General features: G+C 40.8%; 1 protein-coding gene across 8 annotated transcripts in view; it reads left to right on the top strand.

Moving 5' to 3' along the window:
• Positions 1-23,068, top strand: part of PLCH1 (phospholipase C, eta 1) — a 175,226-nt gene that overhangs the window by 13,349 nt on the left and 138,809 nt on the right. For 6 of the 8 annotated variants that reach the window (XM_014546231.1, XM_014546228.1, XM_014546226.1 and 3 more), the window contains exon 2: positions 11,162-11,280. In XM_014546231.1, the coding sequence (XP_014401717.1) occupies positions 11,202-11,280 (79 nt within the window). In that variant the 5' untranslated portion in view covers positions 11,162-11,201. Of the gene's footprint in view, positions 1-10,793; positions 10,814-11,161; positions 11,281-23,068 lie in introns of those variants that run through there. The other 2 variants (XM_005874415.2, XM_005874420.2) reach the window with 2 other exon arrangements.

The following is a 23,068-nucleotide window of genomic DNA, read 5'->3' as shown; positions in this document are numbered from 1 at the left end:
GAGAGAGAGAGAGAGACAGAGATATCTCCATGCCACTCTGTATGTGCCCTGATTGGGGATCAAACCTACAACCTTGGTATATCAGGATGATGCTTTAAGCAATTGAGCTACCCAACTAGGGCCATCTTAGTTGCTCAGTGTATATTTTGAATAACAGCCTTTATTATATGTTTTCTTGCAAATATTTTCTCCCAGTCTGCAGTTTGTTCTCTCATTCTCTTGACCTTGTCTTTCACAGAGTAGAAGTTAAAAAAATTTTTTTTTCAGCAGAACAAAACAGATGTTCTTAGTCCCTGCTTTATTTTCATTTGGTCTTAGTGCTTTAAAAAACACACACACTTGCAAAATACCCAAACATCAGGAATTAGAGGGAGTAAAACAAGGGGCTTACAGGCTTGAAAGAATATCCTTGTCTTCAGAACAAAACAAAAGCAATCAAATATTTAAATTTTCTTCATTGAAAACACAAAGCTATTTTGATTTTAATGGAATTTAAAGTGTTTGGTGTGTGTTTTTTTAAAGGAACACTTTAGGGACAAAACCAGCTTTTTGTATTGCCTGAGGCAGGGCCTGGCTTCTGTTCCTTGAAGGCCTTTTGCAAAATATACATGCCAGTATTCATTGACCTTGATGTTCACCCTGGGCCCACTCTGAGGATCACTGGCAGGGGCTACAGAGCATCTAAGATGTAGTCAATCTTGGTGACCAGCTCCTGTCACTTTCCTGACATGACCTTCTGATTCTCCATGTAGATGTCTTTCTTTAGCTCACCAACCACCAGCTGCTCAGCTTCCACTGTCAATTGCAGCACCAGCTTCTTGACCTATGCACCCAGCTTCTCCTTGCTCACTTGTTGCACAGGGCAGAGCCCTCTATTTTCAGCCTGGACTGCAGCAGTGCAGTCTCACTCACTGGTCAAGGCCTTTTGTTTCATCTCAGGCTCTTCTAGCCACTGTGAGGGTTGGGCACATCCTGCTTGTACTTATTGATGGTCTCATCAAACTGACGGTAGAGACCTATTATTCTCTTGTTGACCAGGGTTGAGACCTGTTCTGTGATGCAGGCCATGACATATTTAAAATTTTTATGAAATCTAGTTTATTGATTCTTTCTTTTATGGATAGTGCCTTTGGTGTTGTATCTGGAAAGTCATCACCAATCAGGCATATCAAACTCAGTGGCTGAGTTTGACATGCTTGCTCCTGGTCATCGAGGTTTATGTTAATTTCTAGGAGTTTTATAGTTTTGCATTGTACATTAGGATCTTTTATTCACTTGAAGTTTTTGTGAAGGGTATAAGGTCTGTTTCTAGATTCATCTTTCTGCATGCGGATGTCCAGTTGTTCCAGCATCATTTATGGAAATGATTGTTTTTGCTCTATAATATTTATTGCCTTTGCTCCTTGGTTAGAGATAAGTTGATTCCTAGTTATGTGGGTCTATTTTGGGGCTCTTTATTCTGTTCTATTGATCTATTTGTCTATTCTTTCTCAAATATTACAGTCTCTTGATTATTGTAGTTTTAGAGTAAGTCTTGAAGTTGGATAGTAATAGTCTTCCAACTTTGTTCTCCTTCAATATTGTGTTGGCTGTTTGCAGAACACAAAAGATAATGAGAAGATCTTCACCAAGGTCAGAGAGAAGAGGCAGCTTATCTTCAAAGACCTGACAGATCATCCTGACAGTGCAACAGTAGAAACCAGAAGGCAGTAGAATATTATTTTTCATGCACTGACAGAAATTAACTGTCAGTTCAGTGTTCTATTTTAAAAAATCTTTTAAAAACAAGGACAAAATAAAGACTTTTCAGACTTACAAAAACCTGGAGAGTTTGTTCTAGCAGATACTCACCAAAAGGATAGGCAGTTGACTCTTGAATAATATGGGTTTGAATTATGCAGGCCCACTTACACATGGATTTTTTCAGTAAGTGCAGTCAGTCCATCCTAACCTTGGATTTTGCACCTGAGGATTCAACCAACTCTAAGTGAAAAATAGTATTTTTGCATTCCCAATCATAGTTTTGATCTGCAGTTTGTTGAATCCATGGATGCAAAATTATAAGTGGATTTTCGACTGCAGGGGGTCGGCATTTCTAATTCCACCTTGCTCAAGAGTCAACTGTACTTTAGGAAGAAGAAAATTATTCCCAGCTAGAAGGTCTCAGAAACAGGAAGTAATGAAGTGCAAAGAAAGGGAATATTTGTGAGTTAAAGTACATATTGACTGTATCCTATCTAATAAAAGAATAATATGCAAATTAACCATAACTCCGCGACAAAGATGGAGGTGCCCATAGCACGGGGCAGGATGCTGGCAGCGTCACCCTGGCAACGTGAGCGCAGCAGGCATTGCCTCCGCGACCCGTGAGCAGGTCGTGCAGCCCTGGAGCAGGCAAGCAGGGCGGCAGGCAGCCCCCAGCAGGGCCTGCTCATGGGTCGCTGCGGGGATCTGGCAGCAGGAAAGCGCGGCCCACAGGCAGCCCCCAGCAGGGCCTGCTCCGGGGTAGCCGAGATGATCCGTGAGCAGTAAAGTGTGGCCCGCAGGCAGCCCCCAGCAGGCAGTCCCCAGCAGGGCCTGCTCATGGGTTGCTGCGGGGATCCGGGAGCAGGAAAGCGCGGCCCGCAGGCAGCACCCAGCAGGCAGCACCCAGCAGGGCCTGCTCCCTGGTCGCTGTGGCGATCCACGAGCAGGCAAGCGGGGCCTGCAGGCAGCACCCCACCCTGGCCACAGCTCAAAGGGAGATAACAACACGCAGGCGAGGCCAGGAGCCTGAGAGATCAACACAGAGGGGCGCCTGCTCCAAGCCTCTACAGTGTGGCTGGGAACAGGCCCCTAGCAGACACACACACACACACACACACACACACACACACACACACACACACACACGACGCCTGCTCCGAGCCTCCTATGCAGGTGGGGGCAGGCCCCCAGCGGGGACACGCACACACACACACATACACACACACACACACACACACACACACACACACACACGAGGCGCCTGCTCCAAGCCTCTGCTGCCAGACTGTGGCTGTCAGTAGGACATCCACTGAGGGCTCCCAGACTGTGAGAGAGGCAGGCTGGGCTGAGGGACCCCCAGCCCCCAGTGCACGAATTTTGTGCACCGGGCCTCTAGTAAAATAATAATGATGATGTTTTCAGTGGGAACTACATAAAATAAGTGACATAGTTGGAGAAGCAGAAGGAGTTAGTTAATATCTTCTAAAGTTCTTGCATAGTTCAGGAGGAAGTTAGCGATATTGATTAAATTTAGACTTTTATAAGTGAAACATGCATGTTAAAATTTCTAAGGCAGTCACTAAAATTATTAAAAGAATGAATACCTTTCTAGCTAATGGGGAAAATTTGAAATGAGAAAAATAATAAGTCTTGAAGTCAAGGAAGCTCAGAAAAGAAGTATAAATAGGTAAGACAAATAGCAAGCACAAAATAAGATGTAGAAACAAATCCATATGTATCAGTAATTATAATAAATCTAAAGGTATCATAGATTGTTAGAGTGTATGAAAAATGAAAATATAGATGTATGCTATTTATAAAAAACATGTTTAACTATAAGGATATAGAAAGGTTAAAAGTAAAATAATAGCTAGAGATAAATAGGTGATTAAAAAACAAAAGAAAGCTGACAATATTGACATTAGACAAAATAGACTTTAAATGCCCGCCCCCCTCAAATGTTTTAGAGACAATGAGGGTCATATTGGTTAAAAAGTTGCAACTTAGAAATATAAAAAAAAAAACTTGTATGCATCTAATAACATGGCCTCAATGTATAGTAAACAAAAACTGACAGCACTTCAATGAGAGACGTATATATCCCCAGTGAGATTGTAATATACTTTCTCAGTTCTTGATAAAGTGGGAAAAAGATCAGTTATCACATACAAGATTTGAACAGTATGATCGATAAGTTTGAGCTGATAGACATGTGAAGAGCACTACATCTCAAACTGCATAACACATTATTTTCAAACACACATAAAAATTCATAAAAAGTGACCTCAAACTATGTCATCAAGCAAGTCTTAACAATTATCAAATGACTGGTATTATACAGTAGATCTGTGACCACAATGTATTAAGCCAGAAAGTGACAACTAAAAGAAAACATACCAGGACCTTGGAGTTTAGTGGTGTCTCCTGTGAACTTTAAAAAATGAACAAAGTACCCTTTTATTTCTTTCCCTTTGTGTACATAGCTGGGAGGGGGCTAGCGATGGAATTAGGCTGTTTGCAGAGCCTTTTAACAACCAGTTTGGCAAAGCTTAGAAACCTGTGGGAAGTGGGGGAGGGGACTTGTGAGGGTGGGGAGAGTCAAGACACTTCTGGGCCTGGGCCAGAGGAAGAGGAACCTTGGCCCCTCCCACCCCTCCCTGCACTGTGTAATTCTCTTAACTTGCCTTAAAATTAGTGGAGAAACGAGAGAAGGGGCAGCTCTCTTTGAAATCTTACCTTCTTAACTGGATTTACAGATGCTCCTTGATTTACCATGGTGCTCTGTCCAGACATACCCATTGTAAGTTGAAAATATTTTAAGTCGAAAAATGCATTTAATATACCTAACCTACTGAGCATCACAGCTTAGCCTAGCCTACTTTAAACATGCTCAAAACACTAACAGTTGGGGAAAGTCATCTAAAACAAAGCCTATTTTAGAGCAAAATGCTGAATAAATTAATTTATTGAATACGGTACTGAAAGTAAAAAGCAGAATGGTTGTGTGGGCATCATTTTCATACCATTGTGAAATTGGAAAATCATAAATCAAACCATCATAAGTTGGGAACTGTCTGTAGTTTGAATTCTCAATGTTAAGGGAACCTGGATACTGAAATTCCCAAACGTTTTGTGTCAGAGGCTATGAGGTTCAGGACTTAATTTTGGGACCTTTTCCCCTATGCCTTCCTGTTTCTAAGCACTTAATGTTTTACATATATTACTGTCAAAGCTTATTATGTCTTTTGTCTCTCAGCAAGGCGTAAAGGGAAGGAAATCAGCACTTCTTCATATAAGTTAAATGCTGTATTACTAATGGGAATTAACTCTGTGGTTTCTCAGGACTATTTTAATTTATAATTAAAGATGAATGGATTGGGATATTAGGAGGGGTTGCCCATAATACTTTTTAATACAATGTGAAATATTAAGGTTGGAAGCTCTGAGAGACCATCTCATTCACCACCACTTTGTGTGGTTACATAGATGAGGCAACCAGAGCACAGGGCGTGAAGGGATTTACCTGACACAGTTTAGAGGGAGGACTGGCCTCTTGACTTCCAGTGGGCGTTTTCCCATGGCCCCTGGTACCTTACTACATCCTCTGAGCTAGTTATTCTTTTTTCCAACAGGGTGAGTTTATATATTATGTTTAATGTATGGCTATAGCCTTCTTCCCTGTTGTTAGCAATTTGGAGAACACATGAGCCCTTGAGACAATTTTCACAGTGTCGTTTGGCTAGAAAAATTGGCCTTGGAATTTTTGAACTTGGTACAAGTAGCTTACTTAAACTTCATTGCAAAGAAACCTACCACTATTTGATACTCAGAAAACCAACACTTTGCTCTGATTCCATCTAATCTGTATACTTCAACAGCTCCTGGCTGGAGGAACAAGTGGAGTGGGATTGAATGGTGGAGGTGGGAAGAATTAGCCTTATTTATCATGAAAAGCGACACTAGGCTCTTCCATAGGGAAGCAGACTGCAAGGGGAAACACTATAGGACAGAGCATAGGCCTGGACTGGGGACAGTGGGTTTGCAACCTGCTGTTTCCTATTAGCCTCTTTGAACTCATACTTAATAATGCATTGGTCACAGAGTTATTGTAAGGGTCACTAAAAAAATACAAGAGATAAGTGGAAATATTGTATAAACCACAAATAATATTATTAGGAAAGAATGTAAAGGGGTGGGACGATTGATTTAATGGAAGGCGGGTGCCAGAGGAGAATGAGCTGTGGTAGTGGTACTCGCAGTAGAAAAAGAGGTGCACATAGTAGTCAGCATGTAGAAGATAAATCCCTCTACTTAAAAATATATACACATACACACATATACCCCTCCCCCAGGTTCTCTTTTAAAGGTTTTCCTATTTTTCCCTCCTTCGTGTTAGAATTCCTGATTCCTGTATAGTTTGTCTTTTATTAAGCCATTTAAGTGACTTGAACAGATTTGTAGTCTTTCATGAAAGACAGTGATATGGATTTGTCTCAGGTGTATGAACAGCTAAGGGAATTCTGAAGATGAAGATAAGATTTCAGGTTTTATTCTGCTTAAATGCCTTCAGAGGGTGTCAGGGAATCCTTTGCTACCAGAACAAAGGACTTGAAGGTAGCAGATCCCTAGGGAAAGCCCAAGTAAATACAGAGCCATATTTTGCAACTCTCAGAGGACCAGTTGGAACAACTTGCCCAAGGTCCGCCAGTGAACCAGTTGTTAGATTGAAACCAGAATAGAGAGCTCATGACTGCCAGGTGGGTTCTCTTTATACTTGGCTCTGCTGACACATTTCATCAGTCGGGACTCTTTGATTGCAAGTGACAGAAAACCCAACTCAATGGCGTTTAAACAAAACTAACCAAAATACAAAAGGGAAATGTATTGGTTTATTTAACTAAAGGGTGCAGTGATAGCTCTAGCTTCAGTGTGACTTCAGTGATATCAACAGGACTTGGTCTCTCCATTCCTCTGGGTTGGATCTAGTTTGCCCAGATTTTCCCTGTAATGACAAGATGGCTGCCAGGAATCTAGGTTTTGTGACTTCACAACTACATGGCCTCGCAATTTCAAGTCCAACAGACAAAGAAGTTTCTACAACAGTTCAAACAGAAATCCATATCTGACTCTCAGTGGTCTGAAACGGGCCATGTGCACCTCCCATGTCATGGCCTGGACCATGGCAGTTCTCTGATTTGTCAGGGCCAAGCCACATGCCCACCTGAGTCGGGATGAAGCTGACACCGCCTAAATCTCATGGACAGTAAGTGGGAGAAAGAAACCAGTAGATGTCTGCCACCGTGAGCTTTTTCTTAGGGGGCTCTAGTTAAATTAAATGGGTGCTGGTGTGAAGGATTTCTTTTTCCTTTGTAGAGTTTTAAAAGCATTGACACATGTTTTTTACTCAAAACACTTCCTGCTTTTCTTAGTTAACGGTGTCATCCAAGAATTTAATGTTTTCTTTATTGGTGGTGTCTACTGCTACAGTGTGCTGACTGTCATAGAGTTTGACATTGGCAATTTTAATCATGTACCTGGTACAGGTAAATATGGCAAAAATTAGAAATGTAGAATGATTCTAGAAGTTACTAATCAATTATAAAATGAGGTTAGGTGCATTTAAACTTGAAGTTAATTTTTCTTAGTTCACCTGATGCATGAATCTCTGCATGCTTACAAGGCTCCTTTTGTGTCTTGCTGCCTTAGAGTTTTTGGAGTGTGCAGCCTTTGAGCAGAGTTGATTACAGTTTCTTTTTCAAATTACATTTATTCTGTGGAAGTATATTTTTTGATACAACAAGAGTGTCAACATACTAATAAGTTGTAAGTGAAAAAAGTAGACCATGAAATAGTAGAATCTGAAACTACATAGACCTCTTAGGAGGGTTAGTAAGCATTTTGTGAGCCCCAAAGGAAAGTTTTAAAAAAATCTGTTTTTAAACATCTTTGCTTTTGCCTGGATATTGATCAAATAATTTCAAATTGAATTCAAGGTGCATTGGAAGTACATTTCTAATGCAATTTAAATTGTTATTTTTTGAAGAATTAGTTAAATACCCACACAGAAGAGTTTCTTCAAGGAGTAGAGGTAATGTACATGAAGAGTGGTGTTCAGCTTTGGCTGTACTTTGGAATCATCAGTGGAATTTAAAAATCTGCCAATGCCTGAATCCCATGCCCAGAAGTCCTGATGTAATTGGTCAGGAGTGTGGCCTGAGAGTGGGGGTTGGAAGGCTACCCAGAGTGATTGATCCTAATGTGTAGTCAAAAGTTGAGACCACTGATGTGAAGCCTTACTACAGTTCCTGACACATAGTAGGTTCTCAAAACTGGTAGACAGGATTATGATAATTGAGTGCATAAGAGAGTTTTAGGTAAGTTTGAGGGAGAGATTCCTGGGGGCATTTCAGGAAGGCCGTGACATTTTACCCAGCCCTTAAAGAAAAGGGCAGTGATTGCAGTGTGAACAAAAAGATCTGGAAGTTGGAAAGCCTAGTCCATGAGTCAGTGCTCAACTATCTCAATATTATAGGCATCTCTGTGGATTTGTGTCTCTATCCTCAAAAAGTTGAAAGTCCCACCCTCATTGGATATATCTGATGGCGTTACCTATATTCATGATCTATTGCTATGTAACAATTATCCCAAATCTTAGTGTCTTCAAACAACAACAATTACTTATTATCTTTCACTGTTTTTGTGCATCAGAAATACAGATGGGGCTTGTCTCTGCTCTTCTGTCTGAGGCCTCATCTGGAAGTCTTGAAAGCTGGGTTTAGAATCGTTTGCAGGTTTATTCACTCACATGTCTATGGTTGATGGTGGTTGTTGGCTGAGGGCCTAGCTGGGCTGTCAACTGGAACACTCCTACCTGGGCTTTCTTTCAAGTTGGTGGCTAGGTTCCCAGGGCAAGCATCCTGAGAGAGACAGGGAGCCAGTCAGAGGCTGTATCCTTTTTATGACCTAGTCCCGAAAGACTCATAGCATCAATTCCAACTGATTTTGTTAGAAATGAACCACTGAGTCCAGCCTAGTCAAAGGAAGGCAAATTAGATTCTTCTACAGTTGAAAAGGAGAAATGTACAAGACTTTTGTAGGACATATTTAAAAGCCACCACATTACAGAGCACTTTAGTTCCTCCTAGCCTGTCATGGCTAGAACCTTGGGTTTGCAATCTGAAATAAGATTTCAAGTTCCATTGCTACCTTTTTCTAGTAGCATGGGTGAATCACTTACTCTAATATAATCCTTCTTCTCTCCTTTCATCCAGTTAAAAGGAAGCCTAATGGGAGTCAGGTATGTGCATATGTTTCGATAAACTTATACAAATGCATAGTATCCTTTCATCTTCCAATAACCTTCTTCATTGGACTGAGAATGAAGAGAGTGCAAAATATAGAATGGCATGTGAAATCATAAGATCAAGTTAGTAGGAAAAATGATCATGAATATAGACAGGGTCCTGTTTAATTCCATGTAACTTAAAATATTTTCAATGTAAATCATAAAGACACTCTTTGTAGGAAATAGTTACTACTGATATTATGGACATTATTTCCAATTCCCAATCAGGGCACATGCTTAGGTTGTGGGTTTGATCACTGGTTGGGTGCATACAGGAGGCAGCTGATTGATGTTTTGCTCTCACATCAATGTTTCTCTCTCTCTCTCCCTCCCTCTCTTTCTCTCTTTCTGGAATCAATGAACATATCCTCATGTGAGGATTACATATACATACACATGTGTGTGTATGTAATATATATATATATATATATATATATATACACATATACACACACACACATACACATACACATATATATATATACACTAGAGGCTCGATGCACAAAATTCGTGCAAGAGTAGGCCTTCCTTTCCCCGGCTGCTGGCACCAGCTTTGTCCAGAAGGACATCCGGTCTAATTAGCATATTATGCTTTTATTATTATAGATATGCATAAAAAAGGAATTGGAATGATACACACACACACACACTAAACAAAATTGGTCATTCCAGGATAAGGACATTAAATGAGGGCAGAGAGGACTTTCAATTAAAAAGAATTTAGGCATTATTTATATGTCTAAAATTCTTTTTTAAAGAAGAGATCTCTGTAGTATGCAGTATTGGGTGGAGAGAGGAGAGGGCAGGTGGGGGAGGTTGTCTTCATAATCTGCCATTTTCTGTCATGTTTGCAGTAGGGTCAGTAGGAGATTTTATCTTGGAGTGCTGGGACTCATTTTCAGCCTGAGGGAGTATGAGGCAGACAGACTTAGCCAGGAGGGGAAGAGGCTAGAACAACCTGGAGCCAGAGAAAAGGTAGGATAGGTTGGAGTCAGTGAGATCAGATCACTGTTGGGGAGGGTTAAGAATGAGCCTTAGGGAGCCAGGGATAAAGCTCTGGTCAAAGCGTTAGGAACTTGCACCAGTTGTCCCATGAATGAATAGACAAAGCTCTGATCGTTTATTTACTTTTTTCACCAAGGGGCTGACTTCATCCTGGAGTACCTTGACAAAACTCTAGATTGTTTTAATAGGACAGATGACAAATTGTTTCCCACCTGTGGGCTTCCCTTCATGCCAGCCTTGCTTGGGTTTATTCTGTGACCAGAAAAAAGAGTTGGAATTCTGAAAAGTTGCTTTAGCCAAATCCTGGGAACAAAGGGGGCCTTGTTCAGGGTTATGCACATCAGCGTTTGGAGGAGTTTAAGTCATCAGTTCAGATCTGTGCTTTTCAAGTCCTTGCTCTAGTTAGCATTGTGTTTCTCTGTCTGCGGAGGGGCAAGCCCTGCGGAGGAGTAGGCAGCGCTTCTTGGTCACTCCCCTTGAGGCCTGTGCCCGATTCTAGTTGCACCAGTAAGTTCAGCCTGAGCAGAGCCAGGCCCTACTGGTCCTACAGGGACACCTGTGAAGAATCCATAAGAGGGAGGCAGACATTGCTACTGAGTTTGGCTTCTCCAGGGCTACATGGATGCTGCTATATATTTCTAAGATCGCCATGGGTCACGTAGTCCACTAGAGGAAGGGACACAAAGTTCAGCAACTGGGAGTGACAGTCACCCTTCCGTGAGTCACCTCCTCTCCTGCTATTGCAACGTCCTGAAAAGTTACCAGCATCGGCAGGTTAGGGTCCTGGCCGAATATGGCTGAGACCTGGAGCACATAAACCAGTCCTGAAACTTGTTCCCAGTTAGGTTTATTTTCCCTGTAGACAGCAGCTATATGGTAAATGACATTCTACCCCCTGGGAGGACTCTGGGACATTTCGCAGGGCCTGGAGGATTCCAGCTCCCTGCGAGGAGAAGTTGTACGCACAATGTGTTGCCCCCTAATGCTGGGTAACTGTTATGTTGCCAGTGTGAGCGTGTGGCTGTCATTTTCTTAATTTCTGTCCCATTCTCTTTCCCTTGACAGGGCAATTTGGTTTTGATGCTGTGCCAGAACTCCTGCGACGATGAGTTACTGGAACTCGGAGAAAAGGAACTGTGTGCAGTACCGCAGGCATTTTCTGGTGGACAACAGCGTCTTTCACGGTGAGCTGCCTTGGGTGTTTGTGTGGGTGGCTTTTTACTGTGTCTCTGACAGCACTTTTCTTCCAGCCTCTGGGTGCAAGGGTGGCATAATTGTTGGGTTGAGCCAAGAGCTTGAGTGAACTTGTTTATGGGTAATTACCAAGGAACTCCATTGGACCCCTTCCCCACAGTTGTAAGCAGTGTGCCCCACCTCAACTACCACATGTACTATCACTCTGTGCCTTACAGGTTCGTTTATGTCAGTGCCTTTCCTTTCTTTCTTTCTCTCTTTCTTTCTCTCTTTCTCTCTTTCTTTCTTTCTTTCTTTCTTTCTTTCTTTCTTTCTTTCTTTCTTTCTTTCTTTCTTTCTTTCTTTCTTTCTTTCCTTCTTTCTTTCTTTTTTCTTCTTTTAAATGTATTTTTATTGATTTCAGAAAGGAAGGGAGAGGGAGAGAGAGATAGAAACATCAGTGATGAGAGACAATCATGATCGGCTGCCTCCTGCACACCCCCTACTGAAGATCAAGCCCGCAACCCGGGCATGTGCCCTTGACTGCAATCGAACCTGGGACCCTTCAGTTTGCAGGCTGCCGCTCTATCCACTGATCCAGACCAGCTAGGGCTGTCAGTGCCTTTTCTCTTCTACTACGTGGTCAGTTCCAGAAATACCCCTTTCAGATGTTTGAAACTTGTGGATCATCAATCAGGGCTTATTACCAGCACGGTGTGTGCCTTCGATCGGGCCGCATGTAAAACCACCACAGAGCAGTTCACAGCATTTAACCAGCGCTATCGGGGTGTCTTACCACAGCCATAAATCACAGAGGAACTGGGATTAGTCATTTGCGTGGCGCACAAAGAATGATTGCTTTTACCCTCCTGGCTTGTTTACATTGTGGTGTACAGTCAGGGATAAGCTCTGTCAATCCTGCTATCAGGGATACCCTTGAGTGAGATTTATTTGAGAGGCAAGGATTTATGTGTTTCCAGAATTTTTGGTGTAATCTCCACAAAAGCCGGTGGAATTGTAGCAGAAAAAGAGATTTCACAGGCAGTGGAGGACTTTGACAGGATCCCATAATCTCAGCTGCCTTCAGCTTTCTAAGTTTGTTTTTTCTTCCCCAATTTGGTGACCGACAGTGTTTTTATTACTTTAAAATGTTTAAGATAACAAACTTTATTAAAGCAGTTAAGAGTTTACAGGATTTTTTTCCACATTCCTTGTACCACCTCACTATAGGACTTCCCTAGGTAGGAGATGATTTTATTTTATAGGTCAAGAAAGGGGAGCAGAGATGAGATGACCAGCCCACGTTGAGCTAATTATTAGCAAGGGCAGAACTGAAATGTCGGCCCCCACCTTTCCAGGCCGGCTCTTGGCCTCTTCGCCTTGCAGGTGAAGGAAGGGCCCTTAGCACAGGAGACATGGGAATCGTGACTTTACCTGGGGCGCTGGGTGCAGTTTTGTTTTTCTGTGACCCTCATGGAAGGGGTCTTGTTCATTGCTTCATCGCTTACATACAGTGCTTGCTGTGTGGTATTTTCTCTCAGAACTTAAAAAAAAATCTTTATTGTTGAAAGTATTACATATGTCCCCTTTTTTCTCCCATTGACCCCTTCTAGTCTGCCCCTACCTCCTGCCCCAGGCCTCCACCACTCTACTGTGTCCATGGGTTATGAATATATGCATATAAGTTCTTTAGTTGATATCCCCACGCCCCCCCCCGCCCCCCGCCTTTCCTCTGAGATTCAACAGTCTGTTTCATGCTTCTATGTCTCTGGATCTATTTTGTTCAACAATTTATTTTGTTCATTAGATTCCCCATATGCGTGAGATCATGTGATACTCGTCTTTCTCAGACTGACTTATTTTGCTTAGCATAATACTCTCCAGGTTAGAACTTTGTATTAAAAATATAAATATGGTAATAGAAGAAACACAAGTGTTAGAAAAACTAGCTTTATTTTTTCAAGTTTCATATTGTGCCAGTTTTGAAGAAGTTCAGATTTTCATGCCTTCATACATTATTTTGGGACGGCTTTGTCCAGAGATCTCAAGTTTATAACGATTTAAAAACCATTTCCTATGTGTGTTTATAGTTGTATAACCACGGAGTGTATTACTATATTGCAGATACTTATGCTGAGGGCTTGATGATCATTGTCGTATTGAATCCTTTCAATACCTTTGCAATAGTTATTACTCATCCCATTTTGTGGATGGGGAAAACAGAGGCTTGGGAGAGGTGGTGAGGTGGTTTTCTAAAATTTAAATTGTGTTCTGCCTAACTTCAAAACCTTACTATTGTCTTCCAGGCTGTCATCTCCATTTCAGTAGAGAAATTAGTACCCTGAGAGGTTTAAGTTCTATTCAACTGTATTTTCTCCTGTATTAACTAGTCCTATGTGATCTTGAGCAGGTTATATAATCCTTCAGGATCTTATTTCCCTCCTCTGTTAAATGAACATGCCGGTCTTGATGAGTTTTTGAGGTTCTTTTGAGTTCTAATATCTGAGATCCCATTGAAGTAATTCTGAGAATAAGAATTACTATATTTTGTGAGCTTCATTTTCACTAAACATGACATACACAAGAGGGCAGTAGAATGCTTAAAATATGAACAGATTACTTTTTACATTCAAGAATTATGCCTTTTGAAAGGTTACAGAGATTTTACATTTGCTTAAGATTAAAATGATTAAAGCCAATTAGAATTATAATTCTATTCATTTATAGTGAAGCAGTAGCTTTAAGTGTTTCTGGTAGCATAAAATATCATTTTGGATTTTTATGCCTAAGGCTATGTAATTCAGCAAAGAATGATGCCTTTGCTCTTCTTTTTTTTTTTTTTCCTCTGCTCTTCTTTACCTCTGCAGAAAATTAATGTTTTTAATATAGGAACTTATTTAACGTAATGGAGAGTTTTCAGGATTCTTGGTATATTTTAAGCCCAGGGAGCTCTAGTGATAATATCTTTGAAGAGGATTTCAGAACATTTCTGAGAGAAGAAAGGGACAGGACATGTTTAGTCAGAAATGTCAGATTTCTTTTAGAGGAGCTTCAGGAACATAGGATGGGCATTTGGAAGCTTTTTGTGGATTAGCTTGGCTTCTCCTTGTCTCCCAATAATTGTTTTAACATTTAAATCAATCAAAACAAAAAGAAAATTGTCCATTATAAACAGAAAACAACCATTTCCTCTGCAAGATAATTGACTTGTAGAATACACAGACTTGAATGTGCAAATTGTTCCGGCCAGACTCCTTTTACACAGATTTAAGTGGAATTCCCAGCAGAAAAAAACTACATTAAAGTGAGGGCTATGTGGGCTAAAATGGTCAGTACAAGTAACAATAAGAATGTGAATAGGTATACTGTTTCACAGTTCATGAAGCATATTCATAGCCTGATTTTATGGTTCTCACTGGAAACAATTTAGAAAATTACCCACAATCCAAAGAGAAACCCTGTTACTAGTCTGTTTCTGTCAGTCTTTAATCTATTTCATCTTCGCAATAATCCAGATACAGAAATGGACTATTTGGAAAATCTGGGAAATGATGGATGCTAGTCAACAGAAATGAGCTGGTTGATTTGACTTAATTCTGTGTCCAGTGATGAGAGGTATCTTGTTAAGAGTTGTGAAAAGTTGTTTTTGTATTTCCCACTAGTCTGTCCTTTGCTCAGATTTTTAGGGAATCTACTGAATTCCATGGGATTGCGTACTTGTAAGGAAGCCATTCGCTGGAGTTTTTCTCTACTTGGCTTTTATTCTCCTGATATATTTGAAACGGAGAAAAAACTTGGGCAAAGGATTATTTGTATAGTTTTAACCTTTTAATGTCTTATACATTCATCAAAGTATTTTTATTTAAAAATTACCTATATCCTCAGCTGTTTTTCTTGGTTGAAGTAAATTGCAGCATTTTTTGAACCTGGGACACAGGTTCTTCCCGCCTCCTCCCTCCATTAAACTTTAGAGAGAGGGAGAGAATGGGAGGGAGGGAGGGGAAGAAAGAAAAAGAGAGAGAGTCACACCTCCTTCCCCCATTGATCTTTAGAGAGAGAGAGAATAAATCTTAGTGGTTAGGGAGGGGAGAGAGAGAGAGAGAGAGAGAGAGAGAGAGAGAGAAAGAGAAATTAAAAATTTAAATTAAAGCCCATAGCCTAGCGTGTGTTTTACCCACATGCACAATTTCAACTCCTAACATCGATGTGAGAGAGACAGGTTTGATCATATTGAGTGGCTGCCTCCCGCATGTGCCCTGACCGGGGCCAGGGATCAAACCTGTAAACAAGGTACATGTCCTTGACTGGGAATCGAACCTTTGACCCTTCTGTTCATGGGCTCATGCTCTAACCACTGAGAGAACAGGCCAGGCGGGACAGGTTCTTTAACCAATAATCACTGTATTTTTAATTAATATATACAATTTCTTATGCACATAAGCTTTTTCAAACATTTGAATTTCTTAATAGAATATACTTAGAGGTGACTTAATCTTTGTTTTCATGCATTGCTAGTTATTATTGTGATATTGGGAAAAAATTAATTGCTTTCCTATGTTATTGTGGTATCTATCATCCCAACTTACTATATTGAAATTTATTTCTGTTGCTGTCATTTTGTTATAAGTGTTAAATAAAAATGTAATTGAGTACATTTCAAAGATCTAATTGGCTTTATTGAGCAATTCATGAATTGAGTAGCATCCCATCTAGTAAGTAGAAAGGAGCCCTGGAGGGCTGTAGAAAGGGGAAGGTTTGTAAAGAAAGAGGGAGGGTGGGACAAGGAACTCATAAATGAAAAAATGATTATTTTGGGGAAGGTCACCTATTTTTGGGGAACAAGAAAGTTTGTTAGGAGGATTACCTCATTAATGTTGACCAGGAAATTCCAGACTGGCTGATTAAGATACATTCCTGAGGGAAGTTGTAACTATAGTTAAGTTAGTTATTAAGTCTTGTTTGCTGACATGGGGCTTAGCACAAGTGACTCCATTTGGGGCTTGTTGTTTCTTAACATGTGAATATTTCTGAATAACCATCATAAATCTAGACTAGGATATTTTGAATTGAATTATGAATGTCTCTTACTATCTAGGGATAAAATTAAGGATTGTTCTCTTATAAATATTTATGTAGTATATCTTTTCAAAAAGCTCCTCATATGGCCTTGGCCAGTTTGCTTAGTGGTTAGAGTGTTGGCCCACAGACCAAAGGGTCTCAGTTTCGATTCCCGGTCAAGGGCACGTTCCTTGGTTTCATGTTCAATCCCTGGCCCTGGTTGGGGTGCTCAGGAGATAACCAGTCAATGTGTCTCTTACATCTATGTTTCTCTCTCTCTCTCTCCCTCCCCGCCTCCCCCATCCTCTCTCCCTTCCAGTCTCTCTCTAAATATCAATGGGAAAAATATCCTCAGGTGAGAATTAAAAAAAAAGCCTCATATGCATTTTTACTTTGCCTCACAACAACCTTCTAATGAAACCAATTACTTTGGTTTAAATAAATAAATTTATTTTTAATCCAGCCTCCGCTTCATGGCCAGAGGCCTAGTAAGTGAAGTGAGGACAGAAACCAGATTGCTAGTTTGTGAAGGAACGTAGGCTGGAATGGGATCCTGGAACTAGTTTTTTTTTTCCAGTTTTGCTATTAACTTGTGTAGCCTTTGTCACCTAGGAGACCCTCAGTTTGCTTGTCTCTGAAATGAGAGTTTGGCCAGATTGCAAAGTTTTCTTCTAGCAGCACCATGGGTGGGTGTGCGGTGAATGGGAGTGTCCTATAGGCCAGGAGGTGGGAAGGAATGGCTGTCAAGATGGTGATGAAGAGGAGGTAAGGCTTCCTTTTAACTGTAAACTTTGTAGTTAGCTCTGCACTTGCGAAAAGCTCCTTTAAAAAAAAAATTCTAGGTTGTCAATGTCTCTTTTTAAAAAAATGTTTTTTTATTGATTTCAGAGAAGAAGGGAGAGGGGGAAAGAGATAGAAACATTAATGGTGAGAGAGAGTCATTGATTGGCTGCCTCCTGCACACCCCACACTGGGGATCCAGCCTGCAACCCCGGCATGTGCCCTTGACCAGATTCAAACCTGGGACCCTTTATCCACTGAGCCAAACCAGCTAGGGCTACATTTTTTTTATTTTTAAAGAAGCGTGTGTGTGTGTGTGTGTGTGTGTGTGTGTGTGTGTGTGTATGTGATGTTTATGAGTTCCTCTTGACCATGAAGAGACCAATAGCTAGGACGGACAAGCAATCTTTCTGGACAAGTGTCATTGTATTTTTTTTTTTTTTTAATAAAAAGAGCCTGACTGACGTGGATCAGTGGTTGAGCGTCGACCTATGAATCAGTAGGTCATGGTTTGATTCCCGGTCAGGGTATATGCCCTGGTTGTGAGCTCAATCCCCAGAAGGGGTTGTGCAGGAGGCAGCTGGTCAATGATTCTCACACATAATTGATGTTTCTATCCCTCTCTCCCTCTCCCTTCTTCTCTGAAGTCAATAAAATATATTTTAAAAAATTAAGAAAAGAAAATAAAAAAAGAAAAAGAATAGAGAAGTTCCCCTTCACTGGAATTCCATCCTCACTGGACAAAGAAGAATGCCAGATCCTGCCTGGTAAATCTGAAAGAGAGAGGAATTATGTAGAAGTGAATTATGGTTTTCATTAGCTACTTTATTTGCAAATTGTGACTTCTGAAGCCTGCCTGCTTTAGGGGTTTGGGAGTATTACTAGATTTTATATGAGAGTGCCACTCCTGCACTAAGCCAAAGCCTAGCTTTTCCAGCCAATGACATACTCTTCCAGAAAATATCAGCACACATTGATTCCTATTAATGCACTGATAATTAAGCTTTTGTGAACATCAAGATCAGAAGTATTATCTCTTAGAGAGGAACATTGCATGGAAAAATTTCAGGGACAAATTGAGAAAAAGAATTAAAGTAAAAAGAAGATAGGATTTAAAGGAGGGGATATACTTGAGTCATTTAAATTTGATAGATTATAATAGATAATGAATTCTGGAAAGAGCCTTGCCCAGTAGATTTCTCTTTAGCCTCACCCTCCAATGATGGCCACAGGCAGAAAGCTTTGAGGGCTTGTAGATTTCCAGGTCTGTGTTGTTCTGGTACATCTTGCAAGTGTGCCAGACTCAGTGAAGATTTAGCAAGGCCTGACCCAGGAGTGGCACCTTGCAGGGGCTGCCCTCTAGTTGTGTTGCTTTGGGCGAGTTTTTCCTTTGGGACTAAGTTTCCATGTCACTAAAATGCTGCACCTTAAGGACAAATGACCTCTAAACTCCCAAGTCCTAAAATTTCAAGAAATGCTGTCTCTCTACCTCTCCCCATCACCCCACTGTTAAACAGACACGAATCGAAGAATCTGCTGTGAATTAACTGACCCATTTGATTTGCACACTTTTCCTCTTCCCTTGTCTGAGATAAATCAGAACCAACCCTTTAGGCCTTACAAAATGGATACTTACGTTTGGATAAGACACAAAGGAAATAACCTGGTTTGTATGCCAATGGTGGTGAGGAGATCAAGGCTCCCTCTGGTTCCATCTTCTGAAGATGTTTCCTTTCACTTGGCTCTTCAGGGAGGACTCACCACTCTCTCTCTGCAGCCTCATTCACTGCCCATTTCTAATTCCCTCTGGTGGAGGCATGGCTTCCCTTGCCCTGAGGACACTTTGGTACCTGTCTGGCCCCTGCACTTTGTCTTACTCCATGTTTCTTCCCAAGGAGTTGTGCAGACTGCTGCGGGCTCTGGAGGATGGGATGGAGTATGAAGTTGTCTTCTTTCTCATCCCACATCTATCAACTGCAGTCTCTTCTCACACTGTTATGAGGGCTGCTCCTATACACATTTGCCATAAGAAATCTCTGAATCCTTCTTTTGTAGCTTCCCCCCTGCTTGTCACTGGGGTGATGCCATCTCTGCCAGTCCAACCACCTCATTGTACACATAATAGGGCTCAGGTAATGGGATTTTGAGTGGATAGAATTCCATCCCCTTACCCCTGACAATTCTCCTTGGACACCTGTAGAGCCACTCCAGGCTGGTCCTTGTCCATTAACATTTTGGCTTGGGTGACTTCATTTCCCTAAATGCACTGGTGCTGGTGTTCTTTGTTGTGCTTGCTTCTTGAAAGATTGTGTAGCTGGATTGATCAGTACCAGGCAACAAACTAGATTTATAAAAACCCATGTTGAGGCGTCTCAGCCTCTTTCCCCATGGGGAATCTAATCTGATGGGGAGATTTTGCTGGGTATGTCATGCTTTCTATGTAGAGGTCATTCAGGCTCTGTAATGCTGTACAGGAAAGTGGCAAGTTGAAGATCTGGATACCGGGGAAGCTCAGGTGTGTGAGAAGTAACAATGCTCTATCTTTGAAGCTTTAGCTTTAGTTGTCTGAAACAAGCCTATTGCGTCAAGGGAGATTCTTGGCTGGCCTTTGCCATTGACTGTCACATTCTTTCTCTTAAACATGTGGCCATTGGGAGTCCAGCCAAGCAGAAAGGTCCTTAATGATTTTAATCCTTTAGGCTTGAAAATGCCAATTTTCTAATTACTAAATTAGAAGGAAGAAATATGTCTAATAAACAGTCCACTTTTTTTCAGATTTGCAGACTTTTAAGTGGTTACTTATGAGAATTATTTCTCATTAAACCTGTTACAGATTTAGACCATTGTTCTTTAAGCTTCATTTCCATAATTACAATTAATTTTCCTCTGCTCTCTCTTTTTCCCAATTGTCTTTTCCTACTCTGTGGCTAAATTATGCGCAGAGACTGATGGGGCGGATGAAATGTCTTTCCACAAGCAGATTTAGGGTTCTTCCAGGACAACATAATTATTTAATTTAGTTATACAAAGGTCTAGATTTCTTTCTTGGACCACAGTAATAATTGTTAGGATTTCATTTGTAATAAAAAACTCCACAAACTCCTGTCTCCCATCTATCAAAACAAAGATTGAAAATTCTAGTTTGTCCCCTTATGCTGTGTAAATGAAAATTCATCCCGATAGACCTGTGATAGTTTATATTTTCTTAGGGTTCATTCCTTTCAACAAGTATGTTTGGGGTTATCATAAGTGCCACCTGTTGATTTCAAAGGGATATCTAGATTTTTAATTCAAAGCCCATAGCCTAGCGTGTGTTTTACCCACATGCACAATTTCAACTCCTAACTAATATGCTGATAACTCTCAATAGTGTGTGCCTAGCTTAGACCAACCCTCTGTGCTCCATCCCCAGATTTCCATCTCTTACTTGATGTGGCTCCACGGATGCCTTCCAGCTCTTCAGAGTCAACATACTGGAGCAGAACTCCCACTTCCCCACTGGTACCTACTGGTACCTCACCCTACCTCACCCTTTCCCTCCCTTTTGCACCCCCAGCTACACCAACCTTTATGTTCCTTGCCCACAAAACTTACCCCTTTTTCACTTAGCCAGGTTTTAGTTCATTCTTCAGATCTGAGTGAAGGTCCCTTCCCAGACCATGTCAGGCCCCGTCTTATGCTCTTCTATCTCCTTGCATTGCTGCTTTATTGCACTATCACAATTAATTTCGTGATAACGATATAATTTCTGTCCCCCACCTCCTACCTTCTAAGTGCCAGGCGACAAAGACTATCCTGACTTCTATCTACAGTCCATAGTAGAGTGCATTGCATACACTCAATAAAATATTTCTGAGTGACTTCACTCAGTTTATTTAGTAGGGGAGATGAGAACAACTTCCTGTTTATTATTTTGGCATTCTCTGTAAGTTTGGTCTTTAATGTTTGTGCTGTGGAATGCATCATTTCTCTGGCTGAAACCCTTTTCTTTCCTTCACTCATGCTTTGCCTTGAACAAAAGAATACCCATAAACCACTCCTTCCTGACATTGAGATGGAAAGGCCACTTCTGCTGAGAATCCTAGTGTGCTTTAGAAAAGCTTATTACAAAGGTATAATGCCTTGAAATGGAAAAGGACAAACCCATTTCTTTAAAAGAATTTTTTAGACTTTTTGAATTCATGTAGTACTTTTCAGAATTTCCACTGGTTATCTGTGTGTTTATTTTACTCAACTCTGAAAATGGAGGTTTTGCTCATTAAAATGACACTGTTAGTAAAAGCTGTTAATTGCAGTATTTTGCATACTATTAAAATTCTCTGCTACTGGTGTCTGAAAAATCTCATCACAGAGTTTTGTCTCTGGGTTAATTTTTACTCCAGAGAGCATAAAATAGACCTGCAAAAACAAAAGCACCAGTTTTCTCTGAAGAGAGGAGGCCTGGGGGTACATGAGGAGAATAATTAAACAGCACACAGCTTCTTTAAAAGTTAAGAACATGCACTTTTATTTCAGATTTACAAACAAGAAAATGGTCAGCATATAGGCCTTTCATCTTAGAATCTCAAGCAATGTGAGAGTACAAAGTCACTTCCAGGTAGAAAAGTTACTCTGAGAAATAACACCCACCTGGTAGGATAAATGTGGACTCTGTGAAGACAGTTTTAATTCAGCTTTCTTTTCCCATATTTGTCTTTTCGTTGGAATACGTGACTGACACATAACAGTGTTCTCAGAATTTCCTGTATTTAAATGTAGAAGATGGTGACTTTGCCCAATTAAAAGGAAGAACAGTGATCACATTTATTATTTAGTGTTTTATTTTTACTCCTTGCCAACTTGAAATAGAACATCAATGCATAGTCGCAAATAACCAACCATTCTTTGAAATTACACCAGTGTCAGAATTTCAAGGTATTGTGCTTTTCAGCCAGCAGAAGCTTATCTCCAGGTGTGGAGACTTGTAATTTAGCCGGTGGTTGCCAGCCTTGGCTGCACATGGGAATCAATATGCATATTTTTGTGTGGGGCCCAGTCCAGAGGTTTAGCCCTGATTTCATTGGTCCGAGGTGTATCCAGGGCCTGGGGGGATTTTTAGAAGTCCTCCAGTGATTCTGGTGGGTTGAAAATCCCAGACTTAAGGTGACAAAGAATACTTTCTCAATGGAACTACATTATTTATGTATTTGATAATGGTTATATTCTGTGAGTATAGCCCATTTTATGCTAACCTTGTAGGTAGGGGATGACTGGGCATGTAGGAAGAAGGATATAGATACAAATAGTGTGTTAGAATATAGAATAAACAGGAAATGGAGAAGGGCCAGTTATGCTTGGGATTTTATGGATGGTGGTTTTCTTTGAGAAAATTTTTTCACTTAAAATTTTTTTTTTTCTGATGATAGCAACACAGGCTCACTGGAGAAAAGTTAGAGAGTACAGAAAAGACTAAAGAAACAAAAAAAATGAGTGAGATCATGTGATATTTATCTTTCTCTTGACTGGCTTATTTCGCTTAGCATCAGACCATCAAACCTCAGAGGGAAGGTAGGGGAGGGTGGAGGTAAGGGGGAGAGATCAACCAAAGTACTTGTATGCATGCATATAAGCATAACCAAAGGACACAGACACCAGGGGGTGAGGGCATGAGTGGGGGGTGGAGGGGGTGGGGGGACAATGGACGGCTAAGGACAGGTATGTAATACCTTAATAAAGAAAAAAAAAAAAGAAACAAAAAATCTATAATTTCAGTATGTGTTTTAAGACTACACTTAAAATGATCAAAAACTAAAGACTAGTGATTCTCAACTCTTGTTATACATTAGAATCTGTTGGAGTGCTTAAAAAATATGGATGGTTGGGCTCTCCCCAAGCCCAGTTAAATCACTCTGGGGGGTGGGCCCCAGCTGTCTTCCTCCCTCCCTCCCTCCCTCCCTCCCTTCCTCCCTTCCTCCCTCCCTC

This window comes from Myotis brandtii, unplaced genomic scaffold (genome assembly GCF_000412655.1).
Source record: "Myotis brandtii unplaced genomic scaffold, ASM41265v1 scaffold436, whole genome shotgun sequence".
NCBI classification, from domain to species: domain Eukaryota; kingdom Metazoa; phylum Chordata; class Mammalia; order Chiroptera; family Vespertilionidae; genus Myotis; species Myotis brandtii.
This window is presented reverse-complemented; position numbering and strand designations above follow the sequence as displayed.